Genomic DNA, 24,235 nt, shown 5'->3' with positions numbered 1-24,235 from the left:
GCCGGTCCTCGCCGGCGCGGCGTTCCTCGTCCTCGCGCGCGCGGGCCGCGCCCTCGTCTCCGCCGCGCGCGGTGAGCACGCCAGCGACGGTGCGCTCGACGTCCTCCTCTCCGCGCTCCAGGCCGGCCTGTTCGCGACCGCCCTGCCTTTGACCGGCGCACTACGGTGGGTTGTTGTGCCCTGGCCGAGCTAACCCCAGCGCGACGATGCTCGTCCTCCTCGCTGCTGGCGCCGTCGCGGGCGGGAAGCGCGGGGTCGGCGCCGCGGTGCTCGGCGCTGGTGTCGTGCTCATCCAGGCGCGGGCGGACGAGCTCGGCGCGAGCGCCGCTGCTGGGCTCGCGGCCGTGTCGGCTGTGCTCGCCCGGCGTGGCGCGTCGCCCCGCGCTGCGAGCCGCGACGCGCGCGTATCCGCCCTCATCGCCGTCGTCGTCGCTGCGCTCCTCGTCCTCACGTTCTCCGGCCCAATGTCCGCCATCGGCTCGATCGGTGCCGCGCTCCTCGTCGCGCTGAGCGCCCCGGCCCTCCCCCTCGCGTCGACCCCGCCGCTCTCCCTCGCGGCCATCGCGCTGGGCCAGGTCTTCGTCCTCCCGCCGTGGTCGTCGCTGCTCGACCTCGCGCTCTCGGCCGCCGCTGTCGTCCTCTGCTGGCCCCGCACAAAGCGCGACTGGAGCTTCACACCCCCGCCCACCCTCACGCTCAGCCGCCGCTGGTCGTTCCTCAAGCTCCTGCCGGCGCAGTGGAGGCCGCACCTGCACACCATCCTCCAGACGCCGGGCTCGCGCAAGATCTTCTGGTTCCTCATGATCAACCTCGCATACATGGGCGTGCAGATGGGCTACGGCATCATGACCAACTCGCTGGGTCTGATCTCGGATGGTAAGTGGCGGCGGCGCATCCGCACGCAATCGGCACACGGTGCAGAACTTACACCCCCCAGCCATTCACATGCTCTTCGACTGCCTCGGCCTCGCGGTCGGCCTGTGGGCGTCGGTCGCGGCGACGTGGAAGCCCGACGCAAAGTACACTTTCGGCTACTCGCGCGTCGAGACGCTGAGCGGGTTTGCGAATGGTGCGTGCGGGGTTGGATGTCGGCGCTGACGGCGACTGCAGGCTGCTTTCTCCTTCTCATCTCCGTGTTCATCATGTTCGAGGGCGTCCAGCGGCTTATCCACCCGCCCGAGATTGAGACGGACCAGCTGCTGACCGTGTCGGGGATTGGCCTCGCGATCAACCTGTTCGGCATGTACGCGACTGGCGGGCACCACCACCACGGCCACGGGCATGACCATGGCCACGGCCACAGCCATGGGAATGGTGACGCGCACGCTCACAGCAATGGCAACGGACATGTCCATGTGCACGAGAAGAAGGAGGACCACAGGGAGAACGGCGTGAGTGCGGCGACCGTGGCAACGCTGACCCCGCAGCATGGGCACGGCAGCCACAAGCACCACGACCACGGCCACAGCCACGGCCACGGGCACGACGATGGCCACTGCCACGATCACTCCCACGGCAATGGCAACCACCACGACCACAGCCACGACCACCACGCTCACGCCCATGGCCACAGCCACACCCACCACGATGCCCACGCACACCACCATGACCATTCCTGCTCCGATTCCCACCACGCGGAGCCCCACCACCACGACAACCACGACCACGACGCACACGCCCACGCCCACTCCCACTCCCATGCCCACGCTCACGCCCATTCGCACAACATGCGCGGCGTCTTTCTGCACGTCATGGCCGACACGCTGGGCTCGGTCGGCGTGATCGTGTCCACCATCCTGATCCGGTGGACGGGCTGGACGGGCTTCGACCCCCTCGCGTCCCTCTTCATCGCGGCGCTCATCCTCGCGTCCGTCTTCCCGCTCGTGCTCGACGCTGCGCGCGTGCTCTCGCTTGACGTCGGGCCAGCTTACGAGGCCGACATCCGCGGCGCGCTCGCAGAGCTCACGACAGTGCACGGCGTCGCGTCGTACTCTGCCGCGCGGTTCTGGCCGCGCACCGAGTCGGCCGTCGTCGGATCCATCCACATCCAGCTCAGCGGCGGCGCGCACGTCGCAAAGGTCAAGAGCAGGGTCGAGAATATCCTCCGCCGCAGGGTCGCGGGCCTCGGCGAGCTCGTCGTCCAGCTCGAGGGCGGAAATGAGCGCTTCTGTCAGTGCATGACAGGCGCTGCGTAGGCGTAGCGACTACATCCATCGCTAGTGTATAAATTGTTCATTTGGGTAGTAGTGCACATCATTGAACCATGCATAGAGGTATACAGTGCTGGGTATGTAGGCAGCAGATTATGGCTGTGGCTATGTGGTGGTAGGCTACTCGCGCAGCTTGGCCAGCTTGGCGCTGAACTGGTCCTTGCAGTGCAGATGCGTCACTTCGCCGCTGCATGTCAGCTTGATACAGTATGAATTAGCTCACCGAGGCGCGTGGACAGCAATCGCAGACTGCCCGAGGCGCTTCTGACACTGCGGGCACGTCCGCTGATCAGTAACGCGCACGCGCTTGACTTCGAGGCTGACGACGAGGCGCTCAACCTGCTGTTTGCGAGCCTGAAGCAGGCCCCGCGTGATGCGGTGTTCGTTCCGTCGTGTGCGGCTCTCGCCCAGCGTGCGGAGGAAGAAGTCGTGTAGGTCCTTGACCGGCACCAGTGGCGGGAGGAGGTCGAGTACTTCGCGCGCGTCGATTCGCGTGCCGTGTCTCCCAACGAGCGAGAGCGCTGGCTGGACAAGCACGTCCTGTGGTGGCTTGGGCCGCAGGTACAGCTTGAGCAGGTGCAGGAAGATGCCGCGCGGGTCGGGCTTCTTGGCATAGACGCGTGCGCAGTATCTGAGTGGGTTAGAGGTGGCTGACTGGCATACCCACGCTTCAGCAGCCGCGTAGTCCTTGAGCTTGTACGCGTAGATCTGGAGCGCCTCATCGTGATTCCCCATACGGCCGAGTAACACTGCCCGGGCCTCGGGCATTTCTGATGGGTCAGGGAGGCACTGGACCTTGAACCCACCTTCCGGCTTGAGCTTGCTGAGGAGACGGTAGGCGCGGTAGTGCGACGACGAGTTGAGAAAGTCGAGGAAGTGGCGGTACTTCTTCTCGTGGTCGTCGACTTGACGAGCGCGGGAGAGGTACAGTTCGGCAAGCTTGTCGTGGAAGTCAGGGTTGGTGTCTCCCAGTTCGACGAGGTGCTCGAGGTATGTTACGGCCGACTCGGCGTTCTCCTTCTCCAGGAACGCGACAATGTCGGTGCGAGGAAGCGCGTCCACTTCTGGCTCGTCGGCAGTGAAGATCTGTGTGGGTTAGTCTCTGTCAGGAAAACTGGGCACCCACCTGTAGAGCTCGCTTCGGATCCTCTTTAAAGATCCACTTGGAGGAGTCAAAGATGAGCGGGAGATGCTTCGGGCCAAGCTTCTGGAGGTAGCGAATCGTTGGTGGGTATCTGTCCAAGGGATCGTCCTCGTCCTTGGCTTGCCTGGCGGGTTAGCATGATATCATATAGCTCCACCCACTCAGAAAGCATTGCAATCGCCTTCTCGTGCATCTGCTTCTGCATGTAAAGATCGCGTAGGTCGTCGAAGCGCTGCAGAGTTAGGTGGAACTGAGGTACCATCACATCACCTACCATCTTCTGGCGGAGCAACGGCTCAACCTCGGCCACATCACACCAGTTCTCAATGCGGCACAAACTGCCAACAAGGGTGGGGCGGGCGACGAGGTAGACCTTGAGCAGGGACGTGTACACAACTTGTGCCGTTCGCAAGAGGTCTATAGGGGAGAGGTCGGTCAACGGGCCGTTGGGCAGCGAATGGACCTCGGCGGGGTGGAGTGACGATAGCGGGTCGAGGTCGGCCTCAGAGGGCAGTGGTTGGCCGAGGGCCGGGATGGCACCTGCAAGCTTCTGCCGTCTATCAGAGAGGTAGTAGATGAGCTCGTCGATGGCCCTGCGCGGTAATGTGGCTGGTGGGTAAGCTTTTACCTTCTCTTCAAACCCACCTTCACTGGCGCTCGTTATCTCGTCCAATGTTGGGCTCGTGGGAGCCGCTTCCTCCTTCGCCCCACTAGCCACCGAGCGAAGCGTCTCGTTACTCCCCTTGCGTAACAACGACAGGTGTGGTTTGAGGGACGGCCTCGTCGGCTCCTCAGCGCTCGCAGCAGGCGGCGGGTCTATTCTCGCACCGTCCACAGCACCGAACAGCGACATCCACTGTTTGCGGGGCACAGCGAGGTTGCCCGAGATGGTGTCCTTGGGGAACAACGCGACGACCTTGGCAGGATGAACGTTGTGCACGACAAACGCCTCCATCGCAGACTTGTAGTCGCCATGGGCAAACTGGATTAAGCCTTGGAGGATGCGAAGGTGGGGCAGGCGTTGTGACTGGGCGTGTCAGCTGGTCGCACAAAGGTTGTGCAGCTCACTGGTTCCAAGCCCGTGTCGCCCACGGCCTCGACGAGGCCGATCGCGTCTACCACGCGGCCGTCCCGCACGAGGTCGTCGACCTGCTCGCCGATGTTTGGCGCCGGCAGTTGCCAGATTGTGCTGCCTTCTGCCGCGAGAAGGGCACGGTCAGTCGGTGTTGAGACGAGAAGCAGCCTCGGCAGAGGCTTCTGCTCCCCCTGGGGAAGGCTCAGCCCCACTGTTGGGCAGGTGATGTTCAGCGCGCCGGCCGAGGGCGAGGGAAAGGTGAGCGTCTGCCTGTGGGCCAGGGTAGGCGCGAGGTGGACGTGGATTGAAGGCAGAGGGATGGAGTGCGCGTTGGCCGGTACTGGCGGCACGACGGCATAGATGTACGGGTTTGCGAAGGCTGCGTGTGAGCTTGCTACATCTTGGACGCTAGCTCACCGATCCCATCAGGCGTTGCGGGCCAGTGCAGCGACTGCTCTCGCGTAAAGTTCCCTTCTGAGGAGAAGAAGACACCAGAGTCGTCGCGGATGAGTAACACCTCGCCGCCGACAGTCCGCGTGCCGACGGGTACTGGTGCACTCTTACCCAGGAGGCCTCCCAGGCCTGATAACCCGTAGCTCGATGTCGACGCGGGCAGAGATGGTGCTGCTGTCTTCCCAGCAACTGGAGGGTACCCCGTCGCCGGGAGCTCGGATACGGTGAGCCGCTCGGCAGGGGGCACGCCGGCGCGGAGATGGAGGATGACGGACGAGTTTGGCGCGTAGAGCAGGTGCACCGCGCCCGGGAGATCGGCGTACACTGGCGCGGGGAAGAGGACCCGGCGGGGAGAATGGGGCAGGGCGAGTTCCTGCGTGTGAGCGGCGCCCAGAGGCATCACCTACCCAGAGCTCGCCGAGGGTCTTGCCAGCGCCGTACACGACCACCTTCTTCCAGCACCCGATGACGAGGATGTCGCGCGAGACTTTCGCCCCGTCCTTCGCCTCAAAGTACGTCGTCGCTGCGAACGCATGCGCGTACCGTGCGCCCGTGAGCACCGTCGCGTTGCCCTTTGCCGTAGGGTTGTCTAGCTTGTACAGCGTGACCACGGTGTCTGGTGGTTAGCAAAGTTGAGGGCACCAACGCACCGATGAGGACGACGAGCTGGCGCGCACTCGCCAGCACGGCAATCTGCTCGACGGCCTTCTTGCCCAGGCTGTGCGTCGCACTAAGGCCTGGCTCGGCGCCCGCGAGGTCGTACACGCGCACCGTTCCATCCGCGCAGCCGGCGTAGAGCGTGTCTTCTGCGCGAGTCAGCAGAGCCTGGAGGGAGCACGCACCATGCTGGTGCAGCGCGGTGATGCGCGCCTTTGTTGCCTGCAGCAACGGCGAGAGGGACAGGCTGCCCATGTGTAGCAAAGAGCGGCGAGCAAGGACGGATGGAGAGTGAGATGACAAGGACGAGTCGAGATGGCGCCGCCGAGAGGGGTAATTGGGCAGGTGGACAAAGGTGGCGGGCGACCAGGTCTGTGACGTCGTCCGCGTCCTTGGTCAGTCTTGGACATTGCTGCTGCTTGTTCCTTTCTCCATGAGCATCAGCCACCGCGCAGCGACTAAAATATCCCACTACACAAGGTCATTGATCTCTCACCGCTGCATTCGCCCCTCCTCGACACCTCGCTACATACATACAAGCTTGGCCACCAGGATGCCGCTCACCGACCCGGCTTGCCTACCGACTGTCGCCGACCTGCCTGGCGACGACGCGCCCCGGCACGACGAGATCAAGCCCGACGCGTCGATCAACAAGCGCGTCAGCATCTGGCGTGGTGAGTGGGATGGGCTTGACTGGCATGGGCTGTGCTGACGAACAAGGCGACATCACCAAGCTCGAGGTGAGTAGCGGTAGGACAGGGGCTCCTTGCACGTGGATATCTCGCGTTGTGCACGCGGCGAGCACGCTGCGTTCGGCTGCGAGCTACGCGCCATGCGTCGCTTCACCCAGCGCCTAGCTGACAACCCAGGCCGACATGATTGTCAATGCCGCAAACAAGGTAGGTCTACATCCCGAGCCAGGGTTGGCTGATTCCCAGAGCCTGCTCGGCGGCGGCGGAGTCGACGGAGCAATCCACCGTGCCGCGGGCCCAGGCCTTCTCCGCGAGTGCCGCACCCTCGGCGGTGCTAGGACGGGCGAGGTCAAGGTCACTGACGGCTACAATGTGAGTTGCGCGTTGCCCGGCCGCGGCGGAGCCGTGGTGTTGCCTGGCAGGCGTAGCCGAGGCAAGAGCGGAGATAGGAAGAGCGAGCGGAGATGGGACGCCAATGCCGCCGCCGCACCGTGGCCTCCGAAGTCCGTGCTGACCCCTGTTCAGCTTCCGTCAAAGCGGGTGGCCCACGCCGTCGGACCCATTTACTATGAGGATGAGGCTGAATTGTGTGCGGAGCAGCTTTACAACTGCTACAGGAACGCGCTTGAACTCTGTGCCACGCACGGCGGCGGCAGCATTGGCTTTTCGAGCATCTCGACTGGCATTTGTGAGTCTCGAGTCGGCTCGGGCCGAGTAAGACCGTGTCCAGAGCGTATTTGTCCGAGCGTGCGTGTGTGACTGGGGTGGATTGTGAGAGCCACACCACCTCTGCGCAGCGCAGAGCGGCGGTAGAGGGGTCGGATCCGCTGGAGAAGGTTGCCGACAAGGCTGACGCAGCGGGTAGATGGATACCCGATCGAGGATGCCACGCGGATTGCGCTCGAGACGACTCGCAAGTTTCTCGAGCAGGACACATCCGTGAGTTTGTGCTGTTGTGGGGTGGGACATGTCGGGGCCCTGTGCCTTGCAAGGCTCGGGTGAGCGGGTGAGGGGGGATGATGAGCGCGGGTGATGCTGGTGCCAGGGGGTGGCACTGCTGCTGCGTCGTCGATTGAGGTCCCACGGGGCAGCGTTACGCAGTCTCACACGACGACGAGTCGACGAGGCAAGGCTGATGCATGCGTCTGCTTGCAGGTGACTCGAGTGGTCTATGTCGTCTTCTCGGAGCGGGATCAAGACGTGTATGAGACGCTGGCACCCGAGTACTTTCCAGGTGCTGGGGATGAGGCTGGTGGCGAGGCTGGCGCTGGTACGACGAGCGCTGCTGCTGCTGGCAGTGCCAGTGGCGCCACTCAGGGTGGCGAGTAGTAGTAGCGCGGCAGTGATGTATGGAAGCAGTGTGCTAGTGATCGCGGCCAGGGGAGAGGGGGGAATGCATGGGGGGGGGGGGGGACGGGCTGTTGCCAAGCTGCGGCGATGTGACGTCGAGCGAGTGGAGTGAGTGACACTAGTGGCAACGACTCTGATTTAAAAGACGCTGGCGTGTTTGTTGTCGCGCTGTGGTGTGAGCGAGCGGGCATCGTCATCGCAATGGCCGGTATCCATTCCAATGCACGTCACTGACTGAAACGGCACCACTGGTTCGTCCCCTGTCCTGGTTGTTGGAGCCACGAGCTAGGCCAGGCAGGCTATACAGGCTAATGGAGCAGCCGATCGTGCAGCCGACGACGACGCCGCCACCGTAGTCAAGCATTTGTTTATTGTTTATTCGTATCCATCCAGTAGCGTGAAATGAGCAGCGACCAATAGGGCCTTTGTTTTCTGCGCGTTTATTCCCAACGCAACGAGCAAGCCAGCACGTATCGCGCAATAATGTGGCTGGATCTGGTGCATGCGTGCATGGCGCTGGCGCTCGAGTCCAGTCGCCATGCGCATCCGTGCATCCGTGTTTGGGCCGTGGATGCTTTGCTTCCGACTAGGACAGACCGACGCAAGCAAGCATGCGTGCGTTGCGTGCGCACGTACGTCGTCTCGGTCGATGCCGATGCAGGCGGGCGGGTGGATCTGTGTTGGGGTGTGACAAGCATCGAGTCCAACATTGACACGGCTTTGACACGGCTCCAGCTGCGGCTACAGCTTCGGGATAGCGGAGTTGGAGGGTTGCGTCGTGTCGTTTGGTGATGCGAGTGATCGCCGCCGCGCCGAGCCGACAAGCACAGTGCCCGGGCTATTCTTACGGAGCCGCGCTGTAATTGCCCCTGTCGCTGCTGCCCGCGCCGCCGCTCGCCCCCTTTGGCCATTCGTGCGCGGCTCCGATGCGCGTCGCTGCGTTCGTTTTACATGCCGGTAGCGTACCTCGAGGGGCGCAAACAAATAGACCCAATTTGATCCCGCATTTATCGTCGAGGCCATTGGACAAGTAATCGCTCAAAATTTGATGCCGCGAGGGCGGGCGGGAAGGGGTGGGACGGGGGGACGGGGGGACGGCGGTGGGACGTGGGAGCGGAGGGGTGGGCACGCAGGCGACGAGAGCGACGAGCCACAAGGCAGGCAGGGCAGAGTAAAACGGTTGCGAGGTTGAATGCCTGGCTGGGTGGGAGAGTGCAGTGCAAAGCGCTTGTCGCCACAGTGACACACTTTACAGGGTGACTTGGTGCGTGGGCAGCAAGCAGCAGGCCACAAGACCGCAACAAACTTGTGCCACGCCCAGGTGCACGCTGCCAGCTGCCAGCGGCCGCTCAAATCCTCCTAGACGCCATTCGCATCCCATCTCACCCCCCAACTCAACCCATCACACATCAATCATATCCCACCTCTCCTCGCCGTAGGTGCGCTTGCGTCTTCGGCGTCCCGTCGTGTCTCTGTCGCGTAGCGGCCGTGCACTGGCACTCTCTCAAGTCAAGTCGGTCGAACCGCGTAACCTCTTTCCCAACAAGAAACGGCTTTTTTTGTCCCGTCTCCGCCTACAATTCCAGCCAAGTCGACTGAGCGAGCCCAGAGCCAGCCCAGTCTGCCTTCGCCAGCTCGTAGCACCCGACCGACCGACCAGTCTCCAGACCCACCCCACCGGGCCTGCCTGTCTGCAAGCGAGAGCTGCTGCATCACTGCATCACCCCTCGTCTCGCGACTACATCTGCGTCGAGTGCGTCTCGCCTCTCCCACCCGCCCCCGGTGCCGCCACTGGCGTTGTTGCTGTTAGCGCGCTAGCGACTTGCAACTCGCGCCAATCTCTTCCCCCACAACTACATCGCCGCTAGACTTGCACCACCCCCGGCTACCTTGGACGTGCATCAGCTCAGCGCCACCCACCGCCCATCGCCATCGTCATTGCCATCGCCATCGCCCCAAGAGAAGCGATAGTGACAGCAACTGCCTCTGCGCCAATGTAAGTATAGCACTAGACGCCTTGGCCTGTGCCACTGCCTCGGCGCCCTCGCTTCTTCCACCACCTCGCCATTGTTCATCACTGACATTATCCCCCCACAGACCCATCACCCACTGCAACCCCCCTCTACACCACATCGGTTGCGATGCTTTTTGAAGACTGAGACGACTTTTGTCGACTAGTCGGCACCACACCTCTTACGGCCTCCGGGTTGCTCGAGGTACTCTATTAGTGGCATTCACCAGCCATCGTCTTTCAATCTACTCGCTCGAATCGCGAACAACCAACCCCTCCCCTTCGACTCCTACTACCAATCACCCCTCTCGTCACAATGACATCCACACACCCTCTTACCCACTCGCCCGTGCCCCAGCCGGCAAAGAAGCTGCGCCCATGCCTCTCGCCCACAAGGTTCGGTCGATCCATCACTGTGTGCGAGACACAGAGCATTACCGTGGCTATCACGTCGCGTTCGTCGTCGGTCGCCTCGACCGCGTCGAGCATCTACACCGACGCCTCTGAAGGCCTCGGCCGCCGCCCCTCCAAGAGCGTCCGCTGGAAGGGCGAGGACGGCAGCTGTGACGTTTCGGTGAGTACAAATAACGCACGCCACACTGTTTCGGTGCTGACGCGATGCGCTCAGTCCTACTCGGAAACCTGGTCTGCTACCGAGTACGACCGCACGCCGCTTGCGCCTCCGTCCGAGGAAGAACGTGCTTGCGTCCTTCCCGCTCGTGGCTCGCGCTGCCTCTCGACATTGTGGAACGGCAAGGACTGCGACGACGAGGCCGAGGAGGAATCCGACGACGTCTACCAGCCCCCGTCGCCCTTTGCGACCCCCGAGGACTCGGACTCTGATGCCGAGTGCGACGAGGGCGACGAGTGGTCCGAGTGCTTTGCTCGCCGCCAGATGATGTTCGCCCGCATGTGCCCTCTGGGCGGCCAGCCCCAGTTTGAGGGCTACCGCTCGCTGTCGCAGACGCTCACCGACCTGCTCCGCTCGGTCGGCTGCGACTCGTCGGACGACGAGGCAGAAGCCGATGACGACGCGGCGACCACGCCGCGCGTGCTCCACACGCCCGTCGGCGACAACGACGATGCCGAGGAGGACGAGGAAGACGACGAGCCTTCAGAAGACCACGGCTTCCCGGTCACGGCGTTCCCGGTCACTGGCTTCCCTGTGACCAACCCCACGGCGTTCCCGTTCAGCGACCTGTTCCACCGCCTGCGCGAGAACAGTGAAGACTCGGACGACCCGATTGGCACGCCGTCGCTCATCTCGTCTGCCGACAGCGACGGCGAGCACTCTCGCCTGGCGAGCCCAAGGGGCTCTGCCGTCGACTTTCTTCCTGGCGGCGCTGCCGTCTGGAAGGGCGTGTCGCCCGTGCGCGTCGAGCGCCAGTTGGCGCCGGCTACCGACTTGTAGCATATCGCCCCACCACTATAATCTGGGCTGGTACGCTGCGCCTGGTTGACGAGGTCTGGTACTTTGTTGCCCAGTGTCTCTTATCCGAGTGCTTGTCGCTGCGGTCCGCTCCACCCACCCCACCTTCACCCACCCACATCATTTTTCGCATTCCATCCTCACACATTGCATAGTGCATGGTCCCATGTTGTGTTCAATAGCCAACCCGATGACCCGAGAACGAGACCCGGCGAGAAAGACCACCCTGCATGCATGTTCCTACCATGGCCACGCGAACGAGCGAGCGCAGCGAGCGAGCGTGTGTGGGTGTCGAGCGAGAGCTGCGAGCAAGCGAGTCTGGGGCTAACAATGGCACGAAGCGGCACGAGCGTGGGGACAAGCGTGGGGCTCAGCTTGCACAGAGGAGATAGGAGCGAGGCTGTGCAGCGTGCCGTGGCAGCGTGTGGGGCAGCGGCAGCCGTACCGGCATGGTAGTAGCCAAAGCGGGGAGGGAGGTCGTCGGGTCGTGCGTCGGAACGTGGAGAGGGGTGCGGGCGGGTGCGCGGGGTAGGTGCGCTAGTGGGGGGTACGGCAGGGCGCTGGCGCCGTGCCAGGCGCGCAGGTACATAGGCGGGGGAGGTGGACGGTGCGCCTGCACCCGCGCAGCGCAGCAGCGCCGTGTCAGTCGTGGTCGTGTGGCCTCACGTGCGGTGGATGCGTTCCCAGCGTGTTGTTGTGGGGAGGGGAGTGGCGATCCGACGACGTCCAGCGCAGCGGCCAAGGCCGAAGCCGCACGCGGGAGCAATCCCACACTCGCCGGCTCGCCACTGCAAACCTGCCATAGCTTACCCAGCAACCTCCACCCCGCTTGGCATCTCACACTACCCAAGATGAGCACTCTAGGCCGCGAGGCCGCCGCCGCGGGCCTCGCTGGGCCAGCTATCGCCGTCTCCTCTCCCTCGTCTCCCCCCGACGCCGCCGCCGCCGCCGCCTCGCCCCCCGCCAGCCTCGCCACCCTCCCCCCCGAGCTCGTCGACCACATCCTGTCCCACGTCCCCCCGCGCCAGAGGCAGCGCGCGGCCCTCGCCCTCGCGCGCGTACTCCGCCATCATGACCCCGCGACGCGGCACGTGTGGGCGCATGTGCCGGTCTCGAGCCCGGCGCAGGTGATGCCGCTTTGGCGCAGGCTCATGGCTGAGCAGGGGAAGCCGAGGGGCGGGGGCGCGCCGGTCGTGAGGACTTTTGGCATGGTGAGTCTGCTGCTGGGCGCGAGCTTGCGAGCGCCGGGCTCCTTTACTGCGAGTGGGCGAGCGCTGCATGTCCTGCGAGCGCGACTGCCGAGGGCTGGGTCATCGGCTGCAGGAGGCCGCTGCGACGGACGGGGTGGCTGCTGCCACCCTTGGCGACGAGAAGCGCCCGTGTGAGAGCAGGCGCCTTGTCGCCCCGCCCCGCCGCGCGCCATCGTGACCTCATCGCGAGCTTCGCCTCGCACTCGCCCGACGTCGCGTCGCTTGACCGCGCCAGCCCTCGGCAAGCCGAAGCAACGCTACGCCGCGCTATGCCCTCCCCCCGCGTGACTTCTCCTCGCTCGCTGCCGCTCGTGCACCCCGCGCACCCACACCCATCCGTGCCCGCCCATGCCGCCCACTGACACCCCCAGGAATCCTGGCGCGGCGACGCCGACATCCTCAACAAGTGAGTCACTGCCGCCCGAGTCACCGCGCCCGGGCCACGCCCCGCCCCGCCCCCTCCCACCCACTCACACCCCCCAGTGCCCTCCGCTGCATGCCCTCGCTCAACACGCTCCTCGTCAACGTCGGCACAAACTTTGCGCCCGAGCACCTCCAGGAGATGTTCGAGCGCCCCCGCCCAGAGATGGAGCGCATGGAGATGCGCTTCAGGCCGTACGTCGAGCAGGCGTCGTACTATCAGTTCTTGAAGGGTAAGTGGCGGCGACGCGCGGGCGAGTGCGACGCGGCGACAGGCTTGACGCGCGCCCTGCTCACACGACCCAGGCTCCTATTTTGACGCCGCCGTCGAGACGCTGTACAAGACCTGGCCAGAGTCGCCAAACTTCACCCACATCTCGCTCGTGCAGGACCTTCCCCCGCGAGTCACCGCCCCGCCGACGCGCGCCCACTCGCCCACCCCGTCCCTCGCAAACAGCTTTGCCGACCTCAGACTCGCGAGCAGATTCCCGACGGCCGCGCCGAGCGCCGCCACGAGTGTGGTGCCGAGCGCGGCCGCGAGCGTCGCCGCCAGCGCCACTGGTAGTGCCCCGCCGAGTGTCGCAGCCAGCGTCGCCGCCAGCACCGTGCCCAGTGCCGCCGCCAGCGCTGCCGGAGACGCCTCGGACACCGAGTCGGGCAACTCTGGCTCTGAACAGTCGACCACCCCGCCCACGTCCGTCTCCGAGGCCGACGACTCGCTCGAAGCAAAGGGCTTCACCGGCAAGGGCCCGTTCCCGTACCTCTCAGAGCGCCTCCAGCACCTCAAGCCCAAGACCTTTGCCCAGCCCATCGTCTTCTTCGACATCAAGTGCATGGCGCGCTTCGGCGCCGCGCCCGTCGCCAAGCACCTCACGCACATGCGTCTGCGCGTGCCGAGCCGCGACCTGGCGCTGGTCCTCGTCTCGCCGCCGCCCAACACGCGCCTGTTCCCCTCGCTGCGCTACCTCGACCTGTCTACCAGCAACGTCCGCCTCGACGCCGTGTTCATCACCCTCCTGCGCATGTACGAGCGCCTCGAGCACATTGTCCTCGACCGCGTCAACCTCTTCGCGTTCCGGGCCAGAGAGCGCGGCAACGACATGTGCAAGGAGCTTGGCTCGGCGTGTGTCGGTGCGGGCCTGGCGCGTGGCAAGGAGCGCGAGCGCCAGATTGCCGCGTGGGACACGGCGCAGCGTACGCGCGTGGCGCAGCAGGAGATTGCACTGAGGCAGGCGGCAGCGCGCCGCGCGTCGGCGGGCGAATCTGATGCGGATGAGGACGACGACGCGCGCGAGGAGCGCCGCGCGCTGCGTGAAGCCGAGGCCATGCGCGAGGAGATGCAGCGCCAGATTGCTCTGGCCCGCTCGCGCCGTGGTCACCGCTCGGCCGGTTTCTCCAACCTCTCGCTCCGCGACCGCCCGGCCCGCCGCGGTGCCGCCACATCCACCGGCCCAGCCGTGTCCGCCGCCGACCTTCCGCCGCAGGACAGGGCCTACTTTGTCCTTCCGGCACTCCCCACAATGAAGACCGTGTGCATCGGCGGCGAGGCTCCCCTCATCTCGACGTTCAAGGTGTCGCACTGGGAGGACGAGTTCCACATTGGCTGGCGCGACGGCCTGGCCAAGCTGCTCGGCTGGGCGGTGCACATTGCCGACAAGTACGAGCGCGCGGTCAAGAAGGCCAACGAGTGGAAGGAGGCCGAGGTGAAGAAGGCGCCGGCGCCCAAGGGCAAGGGCAAGGGCAAGGCGGCGCCGGTGAACAAGACGCGCCCGCCGACCGACATCCGCCTGTTCCGCTTCGCGCGGCCCGACGAGCCGCTGCCCGACTGGGACCCGCGCGACCCGACTGTCGGCCTAATCGAGGTCGAGGTGGACGACGACGCGCCGCGCGCCTACCTCGACGCGTACAAGCAGGCGATTGCCGACGCCGAGCTGTACACGCACTCGCAGGCGGTTCGCCCGCCGTGCGTGCTGTGCACTGTGCCGGGGTGCGACGGGCCGTCGCGCCGCGGCGAGGAGCCGGGCGAGCGCGTCGACGGGCGCGGCGGCATGACGGGCAAGCACAAGGAGGGGTGCGGGCACGCGATTGGCGAGGCGACGTGGGGCTGGGAGGGGGTGGCGTAGGTGGGTGGGGTAGTCTTTGGGTTCTGGTATGCTGGCTGTGCTGCTCGCTGCGTTTGCTCATACTGGGTTTTGTGTGTTTGTATGATGCAAATTGTAGCATAGGAGGGGACACCGAGGGGGAAAGGTCGAGGGAAGGCAGTCGCTGTTGATCATCCTATCACTCACCACTACTCACACCACCAAGGCATCGCCATGGAAATCGACTACGACCCGCTCACCCTCGCGCTCCACCGCCTCGCGGCAACGCAGGACGAGCTCGCGGCCCAGCTGCGCGCCGTAGCCTCCGAGCAGGCGCGGCAGGCGCGCGCGCTCGACGCGCTGACAGCCCGAGTGGACAACGCACACCCCGGCCACATGCTCACCGGGCTGGGGGTCGCGCTCGCCGACGTCGCGCGCGCGCAGGCCGCGCAGGGCGCCGCGCTCCTCGACGCAGTGGGGGACATCAAGGCGGTCATGCGGGCCGTCGGGGCCACGCGCCCGTCCCCGCCGCCGACGCCGCTGCCCTCGCCCGTACCCGAGCCCACCCCGCCCGCACCCCAGCCCCAGCCCACGTCCCCCGCCGAGAGCATACACACCGGCCCCCAGGGGCTCAAGTACCTCCCGCCAGCGCCCGCCCCCCGCGCGCGCGAGTACGCGCCTCTAGCGCTGCCTATCTTCATAGGGCCCCGGGGGCTCGAGTACACGCCCCCGTCGCCGCTGCGGCACTTGCCCGTGCGCGCGGCGACCCCGCCACCGAGGCCGGCGCCCGCGCCCCCTGCCGCCGCTGGGGCCAAGCGCGCGTCCAGCGCCCCGCCGAGGCCGCGCCAGCCGGTGCCGAGGCTGCCGCCGAAGCCTGTGCCGAAGCCTGCACCCAAGTCCGCGCCGAAGCCTGCGCCGCTCAAGCCAAAGGTAGCGGCAAAGCCCAACCCCCCAGCGCCCGCCGCCGTGCCCAAGGCCAACCCCGCCTCGCCCCCCGCCGTCGCAGACCTCATAGCCGCCGTCGACGCAGCCTACTGCCGATCGTGGAACATGGGCACGTGCAGGGCGCTCGTATGTCCCCTGCTGCACGAGTGCTTTGCGTGCCATCCGGGCGGGCGCGGGGGGTTGAACCATAGATACGATGAGCGGAGGTGCCGTCGGTGACGGGTGGCAATGGCGCGCCACGGGTGCGCTGCTGGACGCGCCTCGCGACTGGGACTGGGGGAGGAGAGTTGGGGTGGGGCCGAGGGAGAAGGCAGCCACGCCTAGGTGGGGAGTGTACCGGATGTAGACGTAGCATGTAGAGTGTAGAGAATCGCGATGGGCCTCCAGCGTCAAGAGGGGTGGCACTGGGTGGAGGGGCGGCGAGGAAGACAAGTCGAAGGAAAGACAGTCGCGTCGCGCATCCCTCATCTCCCATACCACCAGCCAAATGGACATCGACTACGACCCCCTCACCGACGCGCTCCGCCGCCTAGCCGCAACGCAAGAAGCGCACACGTCCCTCCTGCGCACCCTCGCGGCCGAGCAGGCGCGGCAAGCGCGCGCGCTCGAGTCTCTCGCGCGCCGCGCCGACGACGCGCCGCGGCACCCCGGCGCCACCCTCCGCGCGCTGGCGCACGCGCTCGCCGACGTGGTCGCAGCGCAGGGGGCACAGGGGGAGGCGCTGCTCGACGCCGTGGCGGACGTCAAGGCGCTCATGCGCGCCGTTGGGGCCACGCGCCCGTCGGCGCCGGCGCCGCAAGTCAAGAAGAAAGGCGCGGGCCAGGCGGGCGTATCGCTGCCCGCGACCACCCCCAAGGCCGGCACCTTACGTGTGCAGCTCTCCCCGGTGCCGAAGTACACGCCCCCGGCGTTGCGTCGCGAGCCGCCACCCAATCTGTCCGCGGCACCGTCGCCGAAGCCGACGACCACGCCTGCGCCGACACCGACGACAGCCCCCGCCACGACGAGCAACAAGCCCGCGCCGAGCGTGCCGCCCCCGCCAGCGCCCCAGCTCGCAGCCTTCACATTCACGTTCACCCCGCCCAAGCCCGCTTCGCCGACGCTGCCGCCCAAGCCCGCCGCGGCGACACTACCCCCCAAACCCACCCCCAGGCCCGCGACACCGCAGCCGAAGCGCAAGCAGAACCCGCCCAAGCCCAAGCCCAAGACCAAGGCCAAACCCCCCGCCCCCACCGACACCGTACCCAAGGGCAACCCCGCGCCGCCAGCCCTCAAGGCCGCCCCGCCGCCCGCCGACGCCGACCCGGTCCCCGCGATCGAACCGGCCTACTGCGCGCAGTGGAACAAGGGCCCCGGCGCGTGCAAGGAGCTCGCGTGCCCGCTGCTGCACGAGTGCTTCGCGTGCCACCCTGGGCGCGGGGGGCCGAACCACCGGTATCATGGGAAGCGGTGTCGGCTGTGACGGTGCCGCGGGCGAGCGCCGCCGGCCCGCTGTACGACCCGCGACGCGCCTCGCCACTTGGCCGGGCAGGAAGAGGGGATGAGCCGATTTGGGCTTGGCTGTAGCTGGGTATGAAGATTGTGTAGAGAATCGCCATAGAGTGGGCCCCTGGATCTGTTGACTCCGCCACCAAGCTGCATCCCACTGTCCACGGTCCCCCTCCCACGCCATGCATCGGTCGCCTTGCGGCCGACAACAGCCCTGCCATGTGGTGACAGAGGGGGCAGTGAGGCGCGAGGCAGAGCAGGAGGCGAGAGCACGGCGATATTGTAGCCACGCAGGAAGGCCGGCTGCCAGTGGGGCCGACGGCGTCAGGCAAAAGTCGAGGGAAGACAACTCACCTCGCTCATCAACACCACTCACCCCCCCAACAATGCAAGCCAGCACCGACCCCCTCGCCACAGCCCTCCAGCGCCTAGCCACCACACAAGCAGAGCACACGGCCCTCCTGCGCTCCCTAGCGGCGGAGCAGGCCGCGCAGTCACGCGCGCTCGCGGCGCTCGCAGCCAGCGCAGGAGCGCACCCCGGCGCCCAGCGCGCACTCGCCGGCGCGATGCGCGACGTCGTGCGCGCGCAGGCCAGCCAAGGGAACGCGCTGCTCGACCTCATGGCGGACGTTAAGGCGGTCATGCGCGCCACTGGCGCGACGGGCGGGGCGGTGCGCCCGACGGCCCCGCCGGCTAGCGTCCTTGGCGACGACGGGGCTGAGGGATACAAGTCCAACCGCGGTGGGTGGCGCGGCCCGGCGCTGGCGACGCAGAAGGTGGGGCCGCCTGCGCCGAAGACGCTGGCGCCTAGGACACAGGCGGCGGCGAAGACGGCACCAACGCCGAAGACACAGCCCGCGGCGAAGACGCCCGCCTCGCTGAAGCAACCCACCGCCGACAACACTATGCCCAAGTCCACCCTCAAGCCCGCCCCCAAGCCCGGCCCCAAGCCCACGCCCAAGCCCACGCCCAAGCCCACGCCCAAGCCATCGCCCAAGCCTGCCCCCCGCCAGCCGGCCCCGACCACGCCCAAGCCCACGCCCAGGCCGACCTGCGGCCCCGCCTACTGCGCCGAGTGGAACAAGGGCAAGGGCAACAAGTGCACCGCGACGCCGTGCCCGCTCCGGCACGCGTGCTGGGCCTGCCACCCGGCCGGGCGGCACTCGGACCACCGGTACCACGGGAATCAGTGTACGGCCACCCATCGATAAGGGCCCATCGATGAGCAGTGTGGCGAGCGCACGGGCCAGAGGGGCATCACCACGAGGGCGGCGACCAACGCAATCACAGGGACGAGGTGGACTATCGACTCGTGCAGCCACGACGAGAAGGACGATATCGGCGGCGGCGCTGGGCATGGGCGACGTAGCTGCCAGCATGGAGAGAATGGCGATGTGTGCCAGTGGCGTCGAGGGGTGTTGCACTGACCCCGTTGGCTCTGCCACCACTCACCGACACTAACATGCAGCGTCATGCTCGTCCGACGTCCTTCGCGCCACTGCGCCTCAACCACACTCCGGGCATGGGGGACCGAATGGCGGTCAATTGCCACGTGGTGGACTGCACCTAGCTTGCCGAGGCAGTAGACCAGAGCACGGCGACTCCACGGGCATTCTGAAACTGCGCACACTCGCACCAGGTATTGGGTTTGTCTTGCTCTTGGCGCGCTCGCTCAGGAACCGAGGCGGTGGGGTGTGGTCACAAGGCCAAGCAAGCTCAGTCGTCAAGGCTGCCATGTTTTGCATGCCGGCGCGGCGCAGGATGTTGTCGTTTGACATTAATCGCGACTGACCAGCTTGGACGATCAACCGCCCTTGAACAGGAGGCCAGCCGACGTCTCTCTCGACCACCCCACGCCCCCGCCCCCGCCATGTCTGTTGGCGCAGCGCGCGCCCACACGGCGCTGTACGTGGTCGCCATGATCGTGTCGGTCATCGTCATGGTGTGCTCGGCCGCGCTCGTCGGCATCCGGTTCTCGACTGACGGCGGTGGGTCTGGTGGCCCGCGATGCGGCTGACGACAGACTACTACTTTGCGCGCAGGACCGACCCGGCGCCGCCCGTCGTCGCGCTCGTGTGGGGCTTCCTCACGTTCCTCTACTTCCTCGTCTAGTGAGTTGCCCCGCGGCCCCACACCTGACACCGGCAGCTTCATCGTGCGCCACATCAACTCGCACAACTTCTTCGCGTGCATCATCATGGACGTCGTCTTCCTCTCAGTGCTGAGCATCATCGGCATCGGCGTCATGGCGACCATGGCGCTCGTCGCCGTGCGCGGCCGCTGGGTGCACGCCGTCCAGGAGGGCTTCACCGGCGGCATCCCGACGTAAGTTGGCCCCCGCAGTACAGCATCTAACAGCAGCGTCGGCATCGTGACCGTCGTGCTCGGCTGGGTCCTCGTCGGCGTACTCCTCGCTATCATCATCTTCGAGGTCGTCTACACGCTGAGGCAGTACGGGCGCTCGGCAAACTTCTGGCAGCTGAGCTTCCTCGACCTGACGGACGACACGCGCCCGCTCGACGGCCCGCGCGTGCGCCGCGCGCGGCTCGACCTCGAGGGCGACGAGGTGCTGCCCATGCGCGCGGCCGGCAGCGCGAGCGGCACGCGCGCGGCCGTGCCCAGCAGCGGGGTCACCCCGTTCACGCTGCCGCACCCCGACGTCAGCCCGTTCACGCCGTACAAGACCGACGCGCTGCCCCCGTACGAGCCCCCGGCCGAGGGGATGGGAGCCGTGCTCGCGCCGTCGGCCAGCACGCCATCAGCCATTGTTCCGATATTGGATGGCTCGCCGCAGAGGCCCACTGCGTCGCCTTACACGCCGCAGACGTCTACCGCGTCCCCCTTCACACCGGCCCCCGACATGCCCGACTGGAAGCGCGCGGTGCTCGACGCGCCCATGCCCGACTGGAAGCGCGACGCGCTGGCCGGCCCTATTCCGACGCCGCGCCAGTAAGGTGGTGGCTGAGAGCAGCGTTCGGACCGACTAGATTGCAGTCGTGTACTACCACCTAATGACAGACCACGCCCTAATAATACGGCGTCACGCAGACGCCGAGTGGTAGATGACCCATGCGCCGAGGAGCGCCGACCAGCCTGGCGCCACCCCTCCCCGCCGCTGCGCACGCGGCGCCCACCGACATAGTGCAGCCGGCGCCGACCACCGCCATCACCGAGCCCACGCAGAAAGATCCCCAGGGCCTGCCAGGCTGGAGACGCGGCCGCCCCCGACCCGGCACCCTGCCCCTCATGGAACACCCCCATGGAGAGGGCAAGACGCTCGAGAGCCATGCTGCACGAGTGCCGCCCACAGGGGCAGCCCCTGGACCACCGCTGCAACTCGCAGCGGTGTGCGTGCCGCCAGTGACGATGCATGTCGGATACGTGTGTGTCGCGAGTGTGGCGAGAGTGGCGCATTGCAGACGGGGTGTTGGGCACACAGACTTAGACACCGCAGGCCTGCTGATCACGGAGTGTTGCAAGGGCACAGCACAGCCAGCAAATCTCGCCGACACAGTGAACATCTCTGACCAACTGACAGACTTTGACCACATCCTCCTTCTTGGCTCGTGTTACTGGTCATCATGACACAAAACGCGCAGCGCTCCACGCCTATTGACAAGGCGCTCGCTAGTCCTAGTTCCGGGAGGTCGCGACAGCGGTCGCAGCGAAGCTGTGAAGTTGAGAGCCCCGCGCGCGGGGCCGCTTACCCCGCCATCGTGCTCCTACATACGATTGAAGCGCCCTCTTCTCCGTCGTCTCACCACTTCACCACTTGCCCCTTACCATGCGCTGCTGCGGCAGTTGCACCGGACTCACCCTGGCGAATATTACCTCCACCAACGCGTGCCACTTTCGCCTCCGGGCTCGCTCATGTGGCTGAAACAACCACAAAATCAAGCAGCGTCCTATGGGGCAGGGGCTGGGGACCGCGTTCTCTCCTGTGTAACAACTTGAGGTTCTGAGTTCGAATCCCTTCGGGGTTCGAATGAAAAGCGGGCCCATCTACTCGATTGGGGGCACGATCTATCCTGTAGCTGGCTGCTTTTTGCCTTCCAGCACTGATGGACCTGCCACTGCATGTGCACTCACTGCGACGATCATGCTGCCGATCATCGGCGGTGCTGACGCCATTGGCACGTCTGGGTCTTTTGTGTGCACTCGGCTTGTTCGACCCAAGGTGCTTTACAACTCGTTGCATTGTCCGTCCTGCACACCACTTGCAGTTATAAGGGGGCCGATATGCTCTCTCACTCTCCAAAGTCAACCTCTCCCTCCTCCCCTCGACAACACCACCTCGCACAATGCCCCACGAGCCCAACCACCCCTCGACGCACGCACCCCACGGCCATCCCGAGCTCCGCGACACCTCCGCCTCCGCCTCCGTCACTACTGCCAGCGCCCCAGCGCACACCACAGCCCGGGCCACTCTCAACCTGGAGGCGCTGGAGCGTTGTGCGGGGCTGGGGCTCGAGTTAATGGCTCTACAACGTGCCGTCGCGGCCGCTGCTACCACTATCCAATCTGGCGAGTACGACCGTGCCGAGATGCACCAAACACTCCACCAAATGGGCGAGAGTGCCATCCGCATCGAGCACACTTTGAATGAGCTCGCGCCGCACCTTCGGTCCCTCGCCGCTCAGCCTGTCGATGCGCCCGCGCCCGCGCTCGCCGAGCTCGCCGCCCACCAGGCCTCAGGTACACTGTCCGACGCAATCAGCAACCTCTCCAGCACCCTCGAGCACCTCCAGATCGCGTCGCAGCGTTCCAGCTCGAACCACGACAATCGCACACTCCAGGACTAAACAGGCTGCGTCGGCGGCTGTGCCAGCGACGCGTGCAGCCACGACCGAGCACGTCTGCAACCCGTGTTCGACCTGATGAGTGGCGTGTAGTTCATCTGGGCTAGATAGTGTGGGTGACTTGCAGTGTACATGTACAGTATGGCGTCGAGGTGTGTCGCAGCTTGGCTCACGACGCAAACGGAAGTGGGCGCTGACGATATGGACGCCCCGTCGTTGGGAGCGTGCTGGGGGACGTATCATTCAACTTCCCATCTTCCTCATCTTCCCTCATATTCATCACCATCTTCATCTCTGTCCACTGTTTCTCTTCACTCGCCTCTTATTCCCTCTCTCATTCATCCACCTCTCCACTCAACCACGCCATGACCAAGCGTCGGCGTGCCCCCTCCGCCTCCTCTGAGGACACTCTCGACTTCGCCGCAGACCTCGCACCAGCCCCCACCCCCGCGCCGGTGCCCACTACAGTCAACAACCACTTCGCGGTCAACGTCAGCACCGACGCCATCCAGCGCGCTATTGAGCAGCAAGCTGAGGCTCTCTCGGTGATCCAGCGCACCCAAGACCAGCACACCGACCTCCAGACTCAGCACGCTGAAGCCCTCAAGGCCCTCCAATCGGCACATGATGAGCATGACGAGCTCAATGACCTGCAGCATTGGGGTGTGCTCGAGCGCCTAGAACTCGGAATTAACGACAATCGAACTGCGCAGGACTTGAACCTCAAGAAGCAGCGCGATGTTCTTGACGCCCACGGCAAGATGCTGGAGCAGTTGGCGGACACTCAGAAGCAGCAGGGCGCTGAAATCCAGTCCCTTCTTCGCGGGCAGACTGAGCAAGCCGGAGCTCAGCAGCTCATCCTTGCCACCCTCAAGAGCCTTATGGAGAAGACCGACCAGCTCTCCAGTGCTGTTTCGGCAGGGATAGCCGCCAAGACTAGTCGCGACGCGGAGCTCGAGAACATGACAGCGGCTCTCGACACGAACATCAAGGCCTTCAATAGCAAGGTCAACAGCACCCTCACGGGCATCGATTCCAAGGTCTCACACCTCTCTACCCACTCAACTACCGTCGACACCACCTTCGCTACCCTCATCGACCGGGTCAGCGACGTGGACAAGCGTGTCAATGGAGTGTCTGACCACCTCATGCTCGCCGACAACAAGTCCCGTGAAGTCGACAGCAAGATCGCTTCCATCATTAGCAGCCTCTCCGGCGACCAACACAAGATCAAGATGGATAAGCTCGATTCCAAGCTCGCTACTGTCGAACAAAAGCTCACCACTCTTGGAACCAAGATGGCCGTCGTGGATACCATCGCATCCAAGGTCATCGATATCCATGCTCGCCAGGCCTCGTCGGACAAGATCCACGTCAACACCCCCAAGATGGCTGTTGGGCTTCCCCACCCCAGCGACAAGACCCCAAAGCATGCCACCCCCTCTGTCCCGAAGGAGACTATCAACGCGCTTCCCTCTTCTCACACACCGCAATACAGCACACCGGCCTATAGCGACATTAAAAGCTCACCTGCCTCCTCGAGCAACCTCATCCCCGACGACTCGCGTATGAAGAAGTATGGTTACTGTCCGTACTGGTACAAGGGAGCAGGCCGTCCTTGCACCACTGATTGGTGTTTAGATAGAAGGAAGCATGCTTGTTTGTACTGTTTTGAGCGCGGTAAGCCTGCCGCCCACCAGCACAGCCACTGTCCCTACAAGCGTTGAGAGATGTGGCGTCCGCAGACTAGCCATTGTATGCAGAAATGCCGCGTCTGAATGTATGAATGCTGCTGATCGTGCTGCAAGTCGTTCATTTACTGAGACGTCTGGTACTATACCTGCATGTATTCAGTAACACGAACGGGAACAGCAGACCCGCCGAGTCGTCACCCCCTGCCCGAAGCTGATCCCAGTGGCCCCTCTGCTTCTTGACGTCCCGCCTACCAACTTACCGAGGTTTGGTGAATCAATGCCACACAGGTGAGGCTACATGAAGAGGGTCAAGCTGCAAGTGCCACAGCGCGGGCATTCCCGGTGCCGGTGGTTGCTCAAGTTGAGTGATTCCTGCCAACAGAGCACGTCACGCGTCACATTTGGGGGCGAGTGGCTAAAGATGGTGGTGAGAGAGCACTTTCTCGCACCACCCCGCCGCGCACAGAGTATTTATTCTTCTGCTCGTCACAATCCTTCGTTCAACCAAACACTTCACCACAACAACCAACACCCCCT

At 65.2% G+C, this 24,235-nt stretch overlaps 11 protein-coding genes across 11 annotated transcripts; 10 read left to right on the top strand and 1 right to left on the bottom strand.

Annotated features, from left to right (window-relative positions):
• Positions 1–206: 206 nt before the first annotated feature.
• Positions 207–2,195, top strand: MSC2 (putative zinc transporter msc2; the record flags this gene model as incomplete). The annotated part of the gene is made up of 4 exons (XM_069351373.1): positions 207–876; positions 938–1,069; positions 1,111–1,391; positions 1,641–2,195. The coding sequence occupies 4 exons, from the start codon at positions 207–209 to the stop codon at positions 2,193–2,195; spliced, it is 1,638 nt and encodes a 545-aa protein (XP_069211759.1).
• Positions 2,196–2,330: 135 nt separating this feature from the next.
• Positions 2,331–5,794, bottom strand: VAM6 (Vacuolar morphogenesis protein 6; the record flags this gene model as incomplete). Its single annotated transcript, XM_069351372.1, has 12 exons — positions 2,331–2,397; positions 2,434–2,841; positions 2,878–3,296; positions 3,337–3,478; positions 3,516–3,586; positions 3,629–3,963; positions 4,000–4,381; positions 4,423–4,808; positions 4,847–5,255; positions 5,290–5,498; positions 5,533–5,688; positions 5,725–5,794. 12 exons carry the CDS (start codon positions 5,792–5,794, stop codon positions 2,331–2,333), a joined length of 3,054 nt encoding a protein of 1,017 aa, XP_069211758.1.
• A 298-nt stretch (positions 5,795–6,092) lies between these two features.
• On the top strand, positions 6,093–7,560 carry Q8F55_002780 (uncharacterized protein; the record flags this gene model as incomplete). The annotated part of the gene is made up of 7 exons (XM_069351371.1): positions 6,093–6,213; positions 6,260–6,279; positions 6,409–6,438; positions 6,478–6,603; positions 6,757–6,919; positions 7,097–7,170; positions 7,387–7,560. 7 exons carry the CDS (start codon positions 6,093–6,095, stop codon positions 7,558–7,560), a joined length of 708 nt encoding a protein of 235 aa, XP_069211757.1.
• A 2,348-nt stretch (positions 7,561–9,908) lies between these two features.
• Q8F55_002779 (uncharacterized protein) lies at positions 9,909–11,003 on the top strand (the record flags this gene model as incomplete). The annotated part of the gene is made up of 2 exons (XM_069351370.1): positions 9,909–10,166; positions 10,221–11,003. The coding sequence occupies 2 exons, from the start codon at positions 9,909–9,911 to the stop codon at positions 11,001–11,003; spliced, it is 1,041 nt and encodes a 346-aa protein (XP_069211756.1).
• Positions 11,004–11,872: 869 nt separating this feature from the next.
• On the top strand, positions 11,873–14,814 carry Q8F55_002778 (uncharacterized protein; the record flags this gene model as incomplete). The annotated part of the gene is made up of 4 exons (XM_069351369.1): positions 11,873–12,232; positions 12,643–12,677; positions 12,755–12,924; positions 12,998–14,814. The coding sequence occupies 4 exons, from the start codon at positions 11,873–11,875 to the stop codon at positions 14,812–14,814; spliced, it is 2,382 nt and encodes a 793-aa protein (XP_069211755.1).
• Positions 14,815–15,006: 192 nt separating this feature from the next.
• Positions 15,007–15,936, top strand: Q8F55_002777 (uncharacterized protein; the record flags this gene model as incomplete). The annotated part of the gene is made up of 1 exon (XM_069351368.1): positions 15,007–15,936. The coding sequence occupies one exon, from the start codon at positions 15,007–15,009 to the stop codon at positions 15,934–15,936; it is 930 nt and encodes a 309-aa protein (XP_069211754.1).
• A 268-nt stretch (positions 15,937–16,204) lies between these two features.
• Q8F55_002776 (uncharacterized protein) lies at positions 16,205–17,179 on the top strand (the record flags this gene model as incomplete). Its single annotated transcript, XM_069351367.1, has 1 exon — positions 16,205–17,179. The coding sequence occupies one exon, from the start codon at positions 16,205–16,207 to the stop codon at positions 17,177–17,179; it is 975 nt and encodes a 324-aa protein (XP_069211753.1).
• A 412-nt stretch (positions 17,180–17,591) lies between these two features.
• Q8F55_002775 (uncharacterized protein) lies at positions 17,592–18,416 on the top strand (the record flags this gene model as incomplete). Its single annotated transcript, XM_069351366.1, has 1 exon — positions 17,592–18,416. The coding sequence occupies one exon, from the start codon at positions 17,592–17,594 to the stop codon at positions 18,414–18,416; it is 825 nt and encodes a 274-aa protein (XP_069211752.1).
• Positions 18,417–19,075: 659 nt separating this feature from the next.
• On the top strand, positions 19,076–20,158 carry Q8F55_002774 (uncharacterized protein; the record flags this gene model as incomplete). The annotated part of the gene is made up of 4 exons (XM_069351365.1): positions 19,076–19,193; positions 19,229–19,316; positions 19,354–19,530; positions 19,567–20,158. The coding sequence occupies 4 exons, from the start codon at positions 19,076–19,078 to the stop codon at positions 20,156–20,158; spliced, it is 975 nt and encodes a 324-aa protein (XP_069211751.1).
• Positions 20,159–21,770: 1,612 nt separating this feature from the next.
• Q8F55_002773 (uncharacterized protein) lies at positions 21,771–22,007 on the top strand (the record flags this gene model as incomplete). The annotated part of the gene is made up of 1 exon (XM_069351364.1): positions 21,771–22,007. The coding sequence occupies one exon, from the start codon at positions 21,771–21,773 to the stop codon at positions 22,005–22,007; it is 237 nt and encodes a 78-aa protein (XP_069211750.1).
• Positions 22,008–22,369: 362 nt separating this feature from the next.
• Q8F55_002772 (uncharacterized protein) lies at positions 22,370–23,938 on the top strand (the record flags this gene model as incomplete). Its single annotated transcript, XM_069351363.1, has 2 exons — positions 22,370–23,580; positions 23,920–23,938. The coding sequence occupies 2 exons, from the start codon at positions 22,370–22,372 to the stop codon at positions 23,936–23,938; spliced, it is 1,230 nt and encodes a 409-aa protein (XP_069211749.1).
• Positions 23,939–24,235: the final 297 nt, after the last annotated feature.

This window comes from Vanrija albida, assembly GCF_041260175.1.
Source record: "Vanrija albida strain AlHP1 chromosome Unknown contig_2, whole genome shotgun sequence".
NCBI lineage: Eukaryota > Fungi > Basidiomycota > Tremellomycetes > Trichosporonales > Trichosporonaceae > Vanrija > Vanrija albida.
This window is presented reverse-complemented; position numbering and strand designations above follow the sequence as displayed.